Here is a 15,602-nt window from a genome sequence, read left to right on the forward strand (position 1 = left end):
GGTCCCGGGCAGGAGTCCAAGGTCTGGGTTGGGTCCACATCTGGGTGGGGGTCCTGCAGCCAGGCAGGGGTCCTGGGGATCTGGGCGGGGTCTGTGGTCTGAGCGGGGGTCCGGGGTCAGGAGGGGTCCCAGGATCCAGGCAGGGAGGGGCCCCTGGTCCGGGCGGGGGTCCCTGGGGTCGGGGGGGGTCCCTGGGGTCCTCGGTCTGGGCGGGGGTCCCTGGGGTCGGGGGGGTGGTCCCTGGTATCCTTGGTCTGGGTCTCTGGGGTCGGGGGGGGTCCCTGGGGTCCTTGGTCCGGGTTGGGGTCCGGGACCCCGGCGTCAGGCAGAGTCCCGGGGTCCGGGCGGAGGTCGTCAGCCGGGAGGGGTCCGCGGTGCGGGCGGGAGTGCCTGTTCCGGGCCGGGGTCGGGGGTCCGGGGTCCGGCGCCCCGGGTCAGACGGCGTCCTGGGGTCCAGGCGGGGTCCGGGCGGGGTTCGGGGCGGGCGCGTGGGCGCGGGGGGCGGGCCGGCGCGGGCGCGTTTCCGCCGTCCGGCGGGGCTCTGAGTCCCGCGGGCGGCGCGGAAGCGGCGGCCGGGCAGCCATGTCGCTTTTGTCTGCGGCGCGGGCGGCCCTGCGAGTGTACGCGGTGGGCGCGGCGGTGGTCGTGGCGCAGCTGCTGCGCCGCCGCCTCCCGGGCTTCGCGGAACCAGGTCAGCGGCCGGCGGGGGCGGAGGCGCCAGGGGCGGGCGGGGGGCTCGCGGCGGCGGCGGCGCCCGGCCGGGGTCGCGCCCCTCGCTCGGCCGGGACCCCCGGGGTGGGGGGCGAGCGGGGGAGGGGCGCGGCGGGGCCCCGCGTGCCCTTGACCCCGGCCGCCGGCCATGGCGCGCCGCGCCGGGCGCTCCCGGAAGCAGGGCCGGGCGGCCGCGGGGGGGAGGGAGGTGCGCCGTCCTCACGCGCCCTTCCCCCGCTCCGCGCATCCCGGGCCGGAGTCGGCCCGGGGGTCCGCTCCCCCCGCGCACTGCGGGCCGGGGTCCCCGGGGTCCCGCGCGCCCCGCAGCCCCGCGGCCGGGGCGAAGGAGGGGGCGCTCGAGAGCCCGGCCGCGCGCAGGGTCAGGTAGGACGGGCCTCCCCGGGGTGGGTGGGGGACGCCGGGCGCGCTCGGGGGCGCGGCGAGGCCTGGAGGGAGGGGCTTCCGTTCTGGGGCACCTTGTTCCTCTGGCCCCCGCGACCTCCGCGGCGTCTCCGGTCCCAAACTCTCCGGGGACCCGTTCGCGCTCTTCACGCACGTTGGGGACCTCCGGGGAGCGGGGGGTGGCGGCGATCCGTCTGGGGCTGTGTCTGGTCGCAGCGGCGTGCTCAGGACGTAAAACGGGGGAACCTGTAGGAATCTCTGTCTGCCCTAATTTGCAGGAGATCACACTCACCCTAGGCTACGCGAGCATACATGACATTGTATTTTTAGGTGACAGATGACTACTTTCTAAAACAAAGTATTAGGTGGGAAGAGTGGTGCCGTGTCACCTTGTGGCCGGTCTCTCTACTGTGTGGCCTAAGGGGATAGATGGAGTCTCAGTTTCACCCGTGTTTCCGCCCTATTGACCTGGCACCCCCAGCAGCGTCTGGGCAACACCCCTGAGACGCGGGGGTGAAAAAAAGGCAAAGAACATGTGACTTTGGCTGTGAAAATACTTGAGAATCGCTCCACTCCCCGACGGCAGGGGCGCTGCTGGGGCCACACTTTGCAAACCTGCAGCTCCGACCAGGAGTAGATATTTTTATATGAGCTCCACCCTCCCAGGCCTCCATCAAAGGGAAATACATCTTCCAGGTTTATGTGAGGTGAGCATTTGGTTTTCTGATAAGCTGGATTTCGATATTTTTTATAAAAAAAAAAACACATTGAGAGCAATCAGAAATGAACAGAGGGTAAGACCCCAGCCAGTACCTGGGGCTCGGGGGTGGGGTCCGCATAGTCACCTTTGAGATCAGGACTGGCTTGTACACAGTGAAGACGTATGGAAAGCTGTCCCAGGTTGCCCCAAATGGCCCCAGGTTGTGGAGCGCACCACTCCGAGCAGTTTTGCTCCCAGACGGGTCTGGCTGTCTCGCCTGGGAGCCGGTTTAGCCGCTCGCAGAAAAGACAAGTTGAGGATGGAATTTAGACTTGTCGGTGTTATCGCAGCAGCACCCCAAAATGCGTGCCTCGGAAACGTGTTGGAGGTGCATCCAACCTGAGGGCTTGCCCTGTGGTTTCCACCTGTTGACTGATTGAGAAAAAAAAATAAAGTCGTGGAAAGGCAAACCAGCCATGAGGCCATGTGTCCGCCGAGGGCATCCTTATTCCGGCTTTTGCAGAGGGTTGTTGCATCCAAAGATGGACTTGCTGGGCTTGCTGTGTGCGAGCCACGTGGTCTGTGGGGTTAGAAATCATTTTAGGTCTGGGCGGAGGAGTGAACGAACATCCGTCCCATGTGCCAGGTGGTGGCCGGTGTCCCAAGTGGCCCTGTTCCTCTGCTTTTGGACCCATTTTTTATTTGCCCCTAACTGGACTTCATCTTGGCGGGGGAGGAGACATTGAACTTTGCCCCGGTATGGAGCTAAATAAACAGTAACCGGAGGCCCCGTTCACATGGAGAGTAGCTGGGCTTTGTTGTTCTTAAACATCAGATGTTTTCTTTTTTAAAAAAAATAACTTATATAGTCTATATAAATATAAATCTATATAAAGTCTATATAAATAAAGTCTATATAAGTCTATATAAATATAAATATAAAATGTGCACAGTATAAAATAGTTGATACGGAAATAGTCTCTTATTTATATATTGTAAACGGGTAACGACAAAGCCCAGCGGTGATGATTGAAGTGTGTTTGCTGTTGTGGAAGTTCTTTGCTAAGCCGCCGTGAGCGGTCAGGTCGTGCCTCAGATTTACAAGTACCTTGGTTACGAGTTGGCTAATATTCGCATGTCAGATCTTCAGTATCCAGAGAATCTGTCTGTAGATCGTCTCAGCGCTTTGATGAGTTGCGTGTGCACACTGCACGTGTTTCATGCAGTTACATAACGTTTACTGGGACTCCTTAGGTAAAAGGGAGCTGGCTCACGTTTATGGCTGTCGCTCTGCAGTTGTGGGTGGCCCTGCACATTTTACCCGGTGGGGGACAGGCGTGTGGTGTGAGTTCACCTGGATTCTGTGAAAAGGTGAAGGAAGATGCTGAAAAGGTAACCCGCCCCTGAATGTAACCTTAAAATGCGCTCTCTGTGAACAAGATCATTACAGACTCATGATCGTTGCAGGTTGTACCTTGATAGAGACGTGTGTAAGCCAATGAAAACTTCCTGTAACAGACCCTGATTTCCAGATTCTCTATGGCGATTGTCTGTTACAAATTAAATGTCTCTGATGCATCAGTTTTGAAAGGGAGAGAAAGTCATCCAGATGTGTTTTACAGGGACGTTCTGATATCACACGGACATTTCCCTTAAGAATTCTGTTGGACATAGGAGGTAGGTCTGGAAATGGACTTCTGCTGATGGGCTGACACCCCCAAAAGATGTCAGCTGGCCCACTTACGAAGCTATTTTAGGGTGGATCCTGGTGTTCAAACTGCAGGGTTTTTAGAAACCGATAAAGAGGACGTTATTTCTCGTTGGTGTTGTGTACATATGAACGGTTGGGGGTTGTGGATCCAGGGAGGTGAAACCACAGTTTTCATGATCTTAGGAGTTTTTGACTCTTAAAAAAAAATAAGTACTCCCCCCTGCCCCCCCAAGAGCTTTTTTAAAAATAAATTTCTAAATTTTTACTTTTCGGCTGTCCCACGCAGCATGTGGGATCCTAGTTTCCTGACCAGGGATCGAACCCATGCCCCCTGCCTTGGAAGCGTGGAGTCTTAACCACTGGACCTCCAGGGAAGCCCCAAAGAGCTTTTGTTTGTGTGGCTTTGACTTATCCATATGGATCCTCTTCACTTACATGTTAATTAAATTTAAATTTATTTGAAATGAAAAAAAAGGTGAACAGAAATTTGAAACAGAAATTTACAACATATATTTCAAGTAACATAACAAGTCACTTACATGTTATTCCCAGTAACATTTTTTCCCAGTGAAAAATAACTATAATCTCCAACACAAACAAACAAAAATCAGGGAGAGTGGCCCTGTTCCTGGTTCTTGCCAGTTTCCTGAAGTACCGACTGGGAAGAATGCAGCTGGTTCTCCACTTGGTGGCTTCATCCTGTGTCTTGTGACATGTTCCTTGTGTTGGTGAAGCCGATTGGGAAGATCTGGCTGGTGTCTCTGATGTGAGAAAAGGCAGGACCTCGCCACGTCCCTGGCAGTGTCGTGGCGATGGTCCCCCCCAGAGATGCTCAGGCCGCCCTGTAAGAAGGACCCTGTGGAGAGGGTGCTTTGACAAAACCTTGATTCCTGACTCTGACGGGAGATGTAGACCTTGCCCTCCGGACAGTGGAGGGTGGCTTTGTGCAGCCGCCTTCAACGTATGTGCTCAGAACCCTCCTACTGTGCGTCACCTCCTTGGAGGTTCTGACATCATTGGCCCGAAGGAGGTGAAGCCGCAGGGGGAGGCCCTGCGGGCGGTGCCTCCCTAGGTTGTCACTGTGTCAGGGCTGCTTCCTGCTTTGTGGGCAGAAGTTTGCGCCAGGATGGCGCTGGACTCCTTAAGCCAAATCACAGCAGTAATTCATTGTCATCATCCAGGTGTAGTCGGATCTGAGAAAACTGAATTGCGTGGCCCGCGCGGGATGTGGCGGTTCATATTCCAGAGCCCAGGTGTCGTGCCTGCTGTGCAGTTCCCATCGCTTTTGGGGACCACCTTTCCCACGCTCAGGTGCCCCATCCTGGCTTGGCTGTAGGATGTGCGGTTTGGGGGTTTCCTCTTTGTGAAAGTCCTGGCTGTATCGGATCCCCTTCCCCTGTCCTGGAGACTTTGGGCCTCACCTCTGAGCAGTACATCCTTCTGCCCCATCCCTGGCTACCGACGTGCCCCTTAAATCAGCCCCCCCAAGTGTGACCTCTCCCTGAAAGCCTCAGGTGGGCCCTTTTGACCGCAGGGCGCCCAGCACCAGGGGTGATGTTACCACTCATAGCTTTTATAGTTTTGTTCTCATCAGCAGAGCGTGCAGGGGCGGCTGTAACAAAGTACTTAAAATCATGGAAGTTCATCCTGTCTCTTTCTGGAGACCAGAAACCCGAAGTCGAGGTGTCCCAGGGCCGCGCTCCCTCCGGAGGCTCCAGGGGAGGGTCCTTCCTGCCTCTTCCAGCTTCTGGGGGCTCCAGGCGTCCCTGGCTTCTGGCCGCGTCCCTCCCGTCTCTGCCTCTGTCTTCCCGGGGCTTCTCCTCTGTGTCTGTGTCTCTCCTCTTCTGTGTCTTGTAAGGACCCTGTCATTGGATGTAGGGCCACCCTCCTCCAGGGGGACATCATCTCAGACCCTTCCCTTCATCACCTCTGCAATGACCCTGTTTCCACATAAGGTCCCATTCTCAGGTTTTGGGGGGACGTGAATTTGGGGAGGCGGGCCACTATTGAAACCACTGTCGTTGTTACTGGGTTTTGGCTTTGAACATACGCCCCACACTCAGAAAACGCCTGGTTGGTGCACTTTGTGATTTAACGCCCTGAGTGCTGTACAGGGGGTTGAAAGCTTGCAGACTTAACCCATTTCAGGGGGAAGTCTGTTCCATGGACATCATTTGAGGAAATCAAATAAGTAATAAAACTAACATTCATGCTCTTAAAGCGTATCTTTTTCTCTCTGTGTCTAGGCATATGTATGTATATTTGTTTATGATTATTAAAAGTTTCTCTTTTTTTTTTTAAATTCATGCTCATGCCTAATTCGAAATTTTCTGCTATTTCTTTTTTTTCTGTTTTTTTTGAAGATGTTAGGGGTAGGAGTTTCATTAATTAATTAATTTATTTTTTCTGTGTTGGGTCTTCGTTTCTGTGCGAGGGCTTTCTCTAGTTGCGGCGAGCGGGGGCCACTCTTCATCGCGGTGCGCAGGCCTCTCACTATCGCGGCCTCTCTTGTGGCGGAGCACAGGCTGCAGACGCGCAGGCTCAGTAGTTGTGGCTCACGGGCCTAGTTGCTCCGCGGCATGTGGGATCTTCCCAGACCAGGGCTCGAACCTGTGTCCCCTGCATCGGCAGGCAGATTCTCAACCACTGTGCAACCGGGGAAGCCCAAAAGTTTCTCTTTTATTGAAGCATACTTGATTTACAATATTGTGTTAGCTTCAGGTGTACAGTACAGTGAGTCAATTATACATATATATTCAGATTCTTTTCCATTATAGGCCATTACAAGCTATTGAATGTAGTTCCCTGTGCTATACAGTAGGACCCTGTTGTTTATCTATTTTATATATAGTAGTGTGTATCTGTTCATCCCAAACTCCTAATTTATCCCTCCCCACTTTTCCACTTTGGTGCCCACTAGTTCGTTTTCTACGTCTGTGAGTAACAGCCAGCTTTTAAGAAAACTCAGCTGCCCTTTTGGTGTCCTGGCCCTGATTGGCAGCTCCGGGAAGCCGAATGTGTCCCACTGACAGCCGGGCAGTGCTGCACCACAGCTCGTAGGTATCTCTGTGCCCAGGTGTGAGTGCCCACGGTGGGCATTTTGAGAAGTTCCAGGGATTGAGAAATCCATTATTGCCCCAATCTGGTTCCTGATGCCAGATGCACCTAGGAGAAGAATAGAGGGACGTCCCTGGTGGTCCAGTGGGTTAGACTCCACGCTCCCAATGCAGGGGGCCCGGGTTCGATCCCTGGTCGGGGAACTAGATCCCGCATGCCTCAACTAAGACCTGACGCAGCCAAGATAGATAGATAGATAGATAGATTAAAAAACAAAACAAAACAGCTGGAGCATGTGCAGTGCAGAAAGTAATATTTTTAACTTTCTTTAATTGATATATAGTTGATGTACAATATTATATAAGTTTCAGGTGTACAACGTAGTGACTCACAGTTTTTCAAGGTTATACTCCCTTTATAGTCATTATAAAATATTGGCTGTATTTCCTGTGTTGTACTATATATTCTTGTATCTTATTTATTTTATACCGAGTATTATAGTTCGTTCTCCTCAATCCCCTTCCCCTATATTGCCCCTCTCCCTTCCTTCTCCCCACTGGTAACCAGTAATTTGTTTTGTATATCTGTGAGTTTGCTTCTTTTCTGTTATATTCACTAGTTTAAAAAAAAATTTTTTTTTTGGATTCCACAGATAACTGATACCATACAGCATTTGTCTTTCTCTGTCTGACTTATTTCATTAAACATAATAATCTCCAAGCCCATCCATGTGGCTGCAAATGGCATGACTTCATCCTTTTTTATGGCTGAGTCGTATTCCACTGTATATATGCACCGCATCTTCTTTATCCATCCCTCTGTCCATGGACGATGGCCGTTTAGATTGCTTCCATGTCTTGGCTGTTGTGAATAGTGGTGCTGTGAACATGGGGGTGCATGGATCTTTTTTCTAATGAGTGGTTTTGTTTCCTTCAGATAAATATCCAGGAGTGGGATTGCTGAATCATACAGCAGCTCTATTTTCAGTTTTTTAAGGAACCTCCATCCTGTTCTCCATAGTGGCTGCACCAGTTTACATCCCCACCAATGGTGTAGGAGGGTTCCCTTTTCTCCACACCCTCACCAGCATTTATTTGTGTTCTTTTTGATGAAACCCATTCCGCTGGGGGTGTGTGTGTGTGTGTGAGGTGAGATCTCATTGTGGTCAAAAAGGCATCATTTCAAAACATAAAATTAGAAAAAGCTTGTATTTAATGCCACTCTGACAACTTAATATCCACTTGAGACCCTCTGTTTTCGTCTTCTTTCATCTGATGGTGGCGTGTGGCACGCGTGCTTGCCGACCAGGTTTTCGGTTGGGGAGGTGGGTCGTCTTGGGCTGGCCGGGCGCTTGGGAACGTGGCCTCCGTCTGGAGAACAAGCCCCCCTGCTTGGCGTCGGGGCTCCTGGATTTCCTAGAACAGAACAGAGTAAAGCAGCTCAGGTGAGGAAAGAGCTGTCATCGGGAGTCCAAAGACGATCCCCAAACTAACAATAAAAAAACGCGTGTCTTCGGACGCACCTGGACGGAAGAGTCGCTGGCTTGTCAGACTGGCCCCTCTGCTGTGCCAAAGCCAGGAGCCGGAGCGGCAGCCCCCGGGGACCCTCTGCGTGCGCCCTTGGTTCCGGAGCAGGCCCGCTCCCCGCCGGCCGGAGCCGGGTCTCTTCTCACGCTGTGTTTGTCTCGCTGCTTCTCGGCAGGTCGTCCCGAATGAGCGAGGCCCGGCCCGGGTGGCGCAATGGAGGGCAAGAGCCTGGAGGGCGCGCAGACCGACCTCAAGCTGGTGGCGCATCCGCGCGCCAAGAGCAAAGTGTGGCGCTACTTCGGCTTCGACACGAACGCCGAGGGCTGCATCCTGCAGTGGAAGAAGATCTACTGCCGCATCTGCATGGCCCAGATCGCCTACTCGGGCAACACCTCCAATCTGTCCTACCACCTGGAGAAGAACCACCCCGATGAGTTCTGCGAGTTTGTCAAGAGCAACACGGAGCAGATGCGCGAGGCCTTCGCCAGCGCCTTCTCCAAGCTCAAGCCCGAGGCCGCGCAGCAGAGCGCGCAGGAGCCGCCGGCCGCCAAGGCGGCGGCGGCGGCGGCGGCGGCGGCGGCGGTGCACGGCCACGAGGGTCGCAGGCAGCAGGAACTAACGGCCGCCGTCATGGGCCTCATCTGCGAGGGGCTCTATCCCGCGTCCATCGTGGACGAGCCGACGTTCAAGGTGCTGCTGAAGACGGCCGAGCCGCGCTACGAGCTGCCCAGCCGCAAGTTCTTCTGCGGCAAGGCCATCCCCGAGCGCTACGGCGCCGTGCGCGACGCGGTCCTCAAGGAGCTGGCGGAGGCCGCGTGGTGCGGCATCTCCACCGACCTGTGGCGCAGCGAGAGCCAGAATCGGACCTACGTGACGCTGGCCGCGCACTTCCTGGGCCGCGCCGCCCCCCACGGCCTCTTCCTGGGCTCCCGCTGCCTCAAGACCTTCGAGGTGCCGGAGGACAACGCGGCCGAGACCATCACGCGCGTCCTGTACGAAGCCTTCATTGAGTGGGGCGTCAGCTCCAAGGTCTTCAGCGCCACCACGGACCGTGGCAAGGACATCGCCAAGGCCTGCTCGCTGCTGGACATCGCGGTGCAGATGCCCTGCCTGGGCCACACGTTCGACGCCGGCATCCAGCAGGCCTTCCGGCTGCCCAAGCTGGGCGCGCTGCTCGGCCGCTGCCGCAGGCTGGTGGAGTACTTCCAGCAGTCCACCGTGGCCATGTACATGCTGTACGAGAAGCAGAAGCAGCAGAACGCCGCCCACTGCATGCTGGTCAGCAACCGCGTGTCCTGGTGGGGCAGCACGCTGGCCATGCTGCAGCGCCTCAAGGAGCAGCAGTTCGCCATCGCCGGGGTCCTCCTGGAGGACAGCAACAACCACCACCTCCTGCTGGAGGCCGCCGAGTGGGCCACCATTGAGGGCCTGGTGGACCTGCTGCAGCCCTTCAAGCAGGTGGCCGACATGCTGTCCGGGTCCAAGTACCCCACCATCAGCATGGTGAAGCCCCTGCTGCACATGCTTCTCAACAGCACGCTCAACAGCAAGGAGACGGACTCCAAGGAGATCAGCATGGCCAAGGAGGTGATCGCCAAGGAGCTTGCCAAGACCTACCAGGAGACGCCCGAGATCGACATGTTCCTCAACGTGGCCACCTTCCTGGACCCGCGCTACAAGAGGCTGCCCTTCCTGTCCACCTTCGAGAGGCAGCAGGTGGAGAACAGGGTGGTGGAGGAGGCCAAGGGGCTCCTGGACAAGGCCAAGGACGGCGCCTACCGCGCGCCCGGGGACCAGCTGTACGCCCCGCCCGAGGAGCCCCCCGTGAAGAAGCCGGCGCCCTCGGCCACGCCGCCGCCCGCCAGCGTCATCCACGACATGCTGGCCGAGATCTTCTGCCCCGCGGCGGGTGTCGAGGACCAGGACGGCTGGCGCGCGCAGGTGGTGGAGGAGCTCAGCAACTTCAAGTCGCAGAAGGTGCTGGGGCTCAACGAGGACCCCCTCAGGTGGTGGTCCGACCGCTTGGCGCTCTTCCCGCTGCTGCCCAGGGTGCTGCAGAAGTACTGGTCCGTGGCGGCCACGCGCGTCTGCCCCGAGCGCCTCTTCGGCTCCTCGGCCAACGTCGTCAGCGCCAAGCGGAACCGCCTGGCCCCCGCGCACGTGCACGAGCAGATCTTCCTGTACGAGAATGCGCGCGGCGCCGCGGCCGAGCTGGAGGATGAGGACGAGGGCGAGTGGGGCCTGGGCCACGAGCAGGCGTTCCCTCTGGGCGACGCCGGCCACGCCGGCTACTTCGGCCTCAGGGACGGCAGCTTCGTGTAGCGCGGCGGGGGAGGGTGGGGGGAGGGGACCGCGCGTGGGCGCGTCTCGTCGAATGCTTGGCTGTCAGTACTGACTCCGCCGGTGGGCGCGCTGCCCGGGACAGAGGAAATGCACAAAACAGAGAGATGGACCTTTGGTGGGGCTTCGGGCGGCCCAGAGGACAGAGACGGCCTTTGGTTGCCCCAAAGGAGAGAGATGGGCTTTGGTTGCCCCAAAGGAGAGAGGTGGGCGTTGGGTGGCCCAAAGGACAGGTGGGGGGCTTTGGGGGTCTTAGAGGACAGAGACGGGCTTTGGGTGGCCCAGAGCTGGTGAAAATGAGCGTTTTCTCTGGAGGGGCCCCTTGGGGAAAGAAATGACTTATCAAAGCCCTAGATGTCCGCTGATAGGATTGCAAATGCTGAACTCCGCGACAGAAGCACGGCCGGCAGGGATGTCTTGCCCTCTAGATAATTCCATACCTGCAGCATTCGTGTTCTCTGCGAGGGACGGTTTGGGGTAAATCGGAGAAAGATTGAAACCGACGGGCAGCTGAGGATGAAAGCCCTGTGTGTCCTCCACCGACACCATCCGTGGATGTTACCCGTTGGTTGGTGAAGGAACCTATTTACACTGTCATTTACGTGGGAACCTTGCCTCTGGGTAGCCGGGGAGAGACACTCTCGCCAGACGCCCTGTTTTCAAGAGACACCAGTTTTGTGTTTGGTGGAAAATGTTACCAGTGAGCCTGCAGTGCAACCGCTTATTAAAAAAAAGAGCAGAAAAGAGGTGTTGGTTGTGGTGTGTTTTCTGCCGTGAGTCAGTCTTTTTTCTCCCCTTGCCTGAATTCACAGTCCTTGTGAGCCCTGGAGCTCGTGGGTCTTGAGGTGGGTTTTCTGTGAGTCTGATGCTTCAGAGGTCCGGTTTCCCCAGAATCACTTTTCTTGGGATGAACCTAGAGAAGGCGGTCCCCACTCCTTGGAAACGCTGCTTTTGAATACGGAGGACCCTCTCGTGCCCACGGCCGGCTCTAGAGGGCTGATTCAGATTTGATTCCTGGAAAGGGCTCTTGCATTCTCTTTTAAACACCAATGGGGGGCGGGGGGCATTGAGTTAAAAATAGTACCAGGGATCATTTTATCTTTGGGGGGTCCTTGTGGGTTGCTTACGCCACTGGGGAAACGGGAAGGCCGTTTCTAACACTTAGAACTACTTTTATTTATTTACTTATTTTAAACGAATTGCTTTTAAGAGGCAAAGCCCCTGGACTTCCCTGGCTGGTCCAGCGGTTAAGACTCCGTGCTCTCAATGTAGGCGGCATGGGTTCGATCCCTGGTCGGAGCCCTAAGATGCCACCTGCTGCGCGATGTGGCCCAAAAAAGAAAACGACACCAGTCTTATCTCTGATTCCCACCTTAAAACAACCCGAGTCCGGGTGGAGGTTTTGTTGGGAGGTACGCGATTTACAAATGCCCCATCTCAGCCCTCGGCAATCTTTTCCCAGGACCCCAACATCGAGCCGCATCCCGGGGGCTTAAGGAGGGCATTTCTCCAGGTTCGTGGCTGGGGACTTCCTGTGGCTCCGGCCAAGGCAGTCTTTTATCTTGATGTCACCAGCCGTGAACGTGTTTAGGAAATCAGGCGTCAGAAAGCAGCGTCACCCGCGCCGTCTCCTTGAAGGAAAGCGATAGCGTCGCTGTCTCCAGACCCTCTGCTCTGCTCTCCGGCTGGGAAAAGAGCCGCAGAGACGTACATCCCACCTCCCGGGCTGTAGTTGGCTGCTTTGCATCTGACCCCTCCCTGCCACATTTCTTAAAATCCTGGCTTTCTGTCACTCGTGAAAACTTGTGTCCCTCCAGCTAGCCGCCTCTCTGCGTTTCTCACGTTTTTTCCTAAGCCCTGGGGTTGCCGGCCCTCTTCCTGGCTTGTACTTTTCCTTATTTAACGCTGTGGAATTGGACGCTTGTTCAAGAAACCCCAGCGATAAACGGACTCCTAATTGATCGGTCTGACGTGCGTGAGTAACGCTTCACACTTGCCGGAAAGCCTCCGACCTCGAGAGAGGGCTTTATTTCTGTTTGTTCAAAGAGAGTTTTCCAAGCCACGCGGAAGAAGGAAGGCCCCTGTGCTTTGTTCTGGGGTCTTTGGGAATCACATCAAGGGTGTGATGCGTTTCTGGATCTTTTGGTATCACAGTGTGTTTATGTGAATAAAGCTGCCAGCCGGGGAAGCCTGCTACGGGAGTAGGGATTCTGCACGTTCGTTCCCTGGGCTGTCTTTGCACTGGGTGTGGGGAGGATGATTTTAAAAAGCCGAGCCTTTTGGGGTGCTGACCTCAGGCCATGTGTATCGCTAGGGCATCTGGGTTCTCTCCCATCGACTCCTTTCTCTCCCCGTTCCCTTCCTTTCTCTCCTTCCTTTTAAGAAAACGAGGTACCCCAGAAACAGACAGACTGGGAGGTCGGCGTCCGTCGTTATTTTTCTCCTTCTGCACGTTATGGGTTGCCTCTGTTCCTGGGGGCATGGGGAGGGGGATTCAAACGTAGAATTTTTCTGCACAAACATTTTGAGTTTCAACAGGCCAGTTTTCAGTCATGATAACCTGACACTTGCAGAGCGTTCTCCGTCGAACATTAAGTGGAACGTGGCCTTCAGTGTCTTAGATAAAGTATCGTTGCTGGCATCTAGAATGTCTCGTAAAAACACAGCCCCTAACCGTTAAGGATGTGTCTTATCTGGGTCGGCCCAGGACTCTGCTTCCCCAAGATGGTGTGTGTTTCACGCTCAGGTCTTGCTCTAAAGTCAGTTTCCTTTCAGAGTCCGGCTCTCATCCCGGCTCAGGGAGGCGGGCGCCTCAGTGTGTGTTTGGAGTGACCCCGGGGTCTCGGCCGCCCTCTGAGCGAAGGCCTGGGGCCCTTCACTGGCTTCTGAAAGCACCGCGGCCCTCGGACAGTTCGTCTTTCTGGTTTCCGGGTGCAGTCTGGACCAATCCCGGGCACATTGCTAGAATTCTTCTCCTTGGGAACCTGCAGCCCCGTGTGTCCCCGTCCTATAAATTGTACTGCATTAAGACCCAGCGGGGGATGTTTTGCAGCTGTTCTGGCCACCGGGGGGCTGGGTTTGCAGCTCTGCCTGGAAACACAAGCCCTTCTGTGCCTCTCACGGCTAGCAGGCCCAGGGCTAGGCCTTCGGGGTCCTCCTCCTACGTGCTGGGGGCCCGTGGCCACTCTCCTCTGAACTTCGCTGGCTTCGTCCTCTGCAGCCCCACGCGGGTGGGATACAGCGGCTGCTTGCCTTGGGTGGCTTCAGCCTGCAGCCCCACTGGCCTCTGCTCCGGCCCTGCAGCCCCATATCCTGTCGTGCTCAAGGCAAGATCCCGACCGTTCAGGCTCCCCCTTCCTCTCTGCAGACCTGGGTTCCTGGCCTGCACACGCAGGGCCCTCCCGGAACCTGCGTGGTCTCTGGGTCCCCCCGGCTGCCTGGGCCCATCCCGGCTTCCCAGGCTGTGACTCCGAGGCTGGGTGCTCCACGTGGCCTCTTTGCTGGGGTGGTTTGTGCTGGTTTTCTGGGAGCACCCTTATGATATCTGCTCAGCGGTTTGACCTTTGGCCTGAAGCGAGGTCGGGATGCTTTGCCCACCTCTCGTTTTCAGCCCAATTTGTTCACCTTCTCGACTGACCCAAACTCCCTCAATTTTTTGGGTGATGAGAGACCAGATGGGATAGGCTTTTAGCAGACGGCAGATGGCACAAGGCAGGGGCGGATTCCTCAGGAAGTGTTTCCTTAGGGAGACGGGCATCGCTTCCTCTGTTAGAAGGATGGAACCCGGTGGTCTCCGCAGCTGTCCTTGAAAGAGGACTTTTCCTGAGAGATTTTGTCACGTGGGGTCCACAGCAAATGCCTTTCCCCTCGGACGGCAGGTGTCCTGGGAGATGATACTTGATGAGTCCTCTAGGGGCTTTTGCTTCCAGGAGGATCCTGGCTGGGTCTTCGTGGAAATGAGGCAGTGATTGGAGAGTAGGTGACATTGGGAAGATCACGTCTCGTGCACAGCACCGGGGACGCCAGGATTGGAGTTTATGGTCCAGCGTAGGAGCTGATAATTGTGTCGATGGCCAGTTTGTTACATACATACTAACCTTTGTGATTCCATGCCTGGATGGAGTTGATTCTATTTTTTTATATATATATATATATATGTATAATACATAATGTAAATATGTGTGTGAACATAAGTATATATATTTACATATATCAATATATATACTTTTATATCCTATCTATGTATATCTTCTTTTTTATATTCTGTCAGTTATCTGTCATCTGTCATCATTCATCTGTGTATTTATTACATATCTATCATCTGTCTACATCTTTATCATCTATGTATGTATTATTTATTATCTCTGCATTTATAATCTATCATCTGTGCCCTTGTCCATTTTCCGTCTATTATCTATCGACCTGTTATCTGTATCTGTTGTCTATATCATCTGTGTGTTTATCTATGTATCTACGATCAGTTTGTCATACATCTCTGTATCTATCGTCTGTTTGTGTATCTTATTTATCATCTATACACTTATTCTTTATTTATCATCTGTGTATCTGTGTATTTTCTATTACCTGTCAGTTTGTCATATCTATCTATCTGTCTCTGTTTATCCATCCGTCCGTCCTGTACTTTTATGGGTAAACGTCTGTCTCTGTTTATCCATCCGTCCGTCCTGTACTTTTATGGGTAAACTGAAGGTGCGTTGAGCAGCTTGCATTCTCCCTGCAGGAAATGTAATGACTTGACGCACTTCTCCTTAAAGGACAGCTGTCGTTGGTCAGCCCGTCATGGCTTAACACGTTTCCCGGCTCCGTAAGACACTCTGGCAGGAACCGTGGGATTCCTGCAGTCCACTCTCCTCCCGGAACCTCTGAGGACTCAGCATGTCCAGCTCCTCACCCAGGAGAGCTGGGGGAGCATCACCCTGCCCTCAGTGCGTGGTGCCCTGGCTCCGCGGCTGGTGTGGCCCTCCCCCCTTCACACGCACTTGGCCGGAGAGCTATACCATGCCTCTCGGGCCCGGGCAGCTGGCCCCGTGGCTGCAGGCCTGCCTGGGGTGGGGGGGTCTCCCCAAGGAGGAGCCCGTTCCTGGGCTGTGGGCGGTGAAGCCCACGTGGCGGGTCTCCAGGTGGCAGAAGGACA

At 55.2% G+C, this 15,602-nt stretch overlaps 2 protein-coding genes across 5 annotated transcripts in view; both read left to right on the forward strand.

Moving 5' to 3' along the window:
• The first annotated feature begins 553 nt into the window (after positions 1 to 553).
• LOC137217414 (E3 SUMO-protein ligase ZBED1-like) lies at positions 554 to 11,562 on the forward strand. 3 transcript variants are annotated; one of them, XR_010940092.1, is made up of 3 exons: positions 554 to 691; positions 8,283 to 10,653; positions 10,713 to 11,562. XR_010940092.1 is itself a non-coding variant. In XM_067724209.1 (2 exons), exon 2 carries the CDS (start codon positions 8,321 to 8,323, stop codon positions 10,427 to 10,429), a length of 2,109 nt encoding a protein of 702 aa, XP_067580310.1. In that variant the 5' UTR covers positions 554 to 691; positions 8,283 to 8,320; the 3' UTR covers positions 10,430 to 11,559. The 3 variants fall into 3 exon arrangements, 2 of the variants coding, with proteins under 2 accessions (XP_067580310.1, XP_067580311.1); XM_067724209.1 differs by having other exon boundaries at positions 8,283 to 11,559; XM_067724210.1 differs by lacking the exon at positions 554 to 691 and adding an exon at positions 960 to 1,095 and having other exon boundaries at positions 8,283 to 11,560.
• The window catches only part of LOC137217415 (dehydrogenase/reductase SDR family member on chromosome X-like), a 194,835-nt gene continuing 179,790 nt past the window's right edge, over positions 558 to 15,602 (forward strand). For both annotated transcript variants that reach the window (XM_067724211.1, XM_067724212.1), the window contains exon 1: positions 558 to 691. In XM_067724211.1, the coding sequence (XP_067580312.1) occupies positions 583 to 691 (109 nt within the window). In that variant the 5' untranslated portion in view covers positions 558 to 582. The remainder of the gene's footprint in view (positions 692 to 15,602) is intronic.

The sequence above is a fragment of the Pseudorca crassidens genome, chromosome X, assembly GCF_039906515.1.
Source record: "Pseudorca crassidens isolate mPseCra1 chromosome X, mPseCra1.hap1, whole genome shotgun sequence".
Classification (NCBI taxonomy): Eukaryota; Metazoa; Chordata; class Mammalia; order Artiodactyla; family Delphinidae; genus Pseudorca; species Pseudorca crassidens.

Coding starts and splice junctions, on each gene's coding strand:
- LOC137217414 (XM_067724209.1), top strand. CDS start 8,321: ATGGAGGGCAAGAGCCTGGAGGGCGCGCAGACCGACCTCAAGCTGGTG.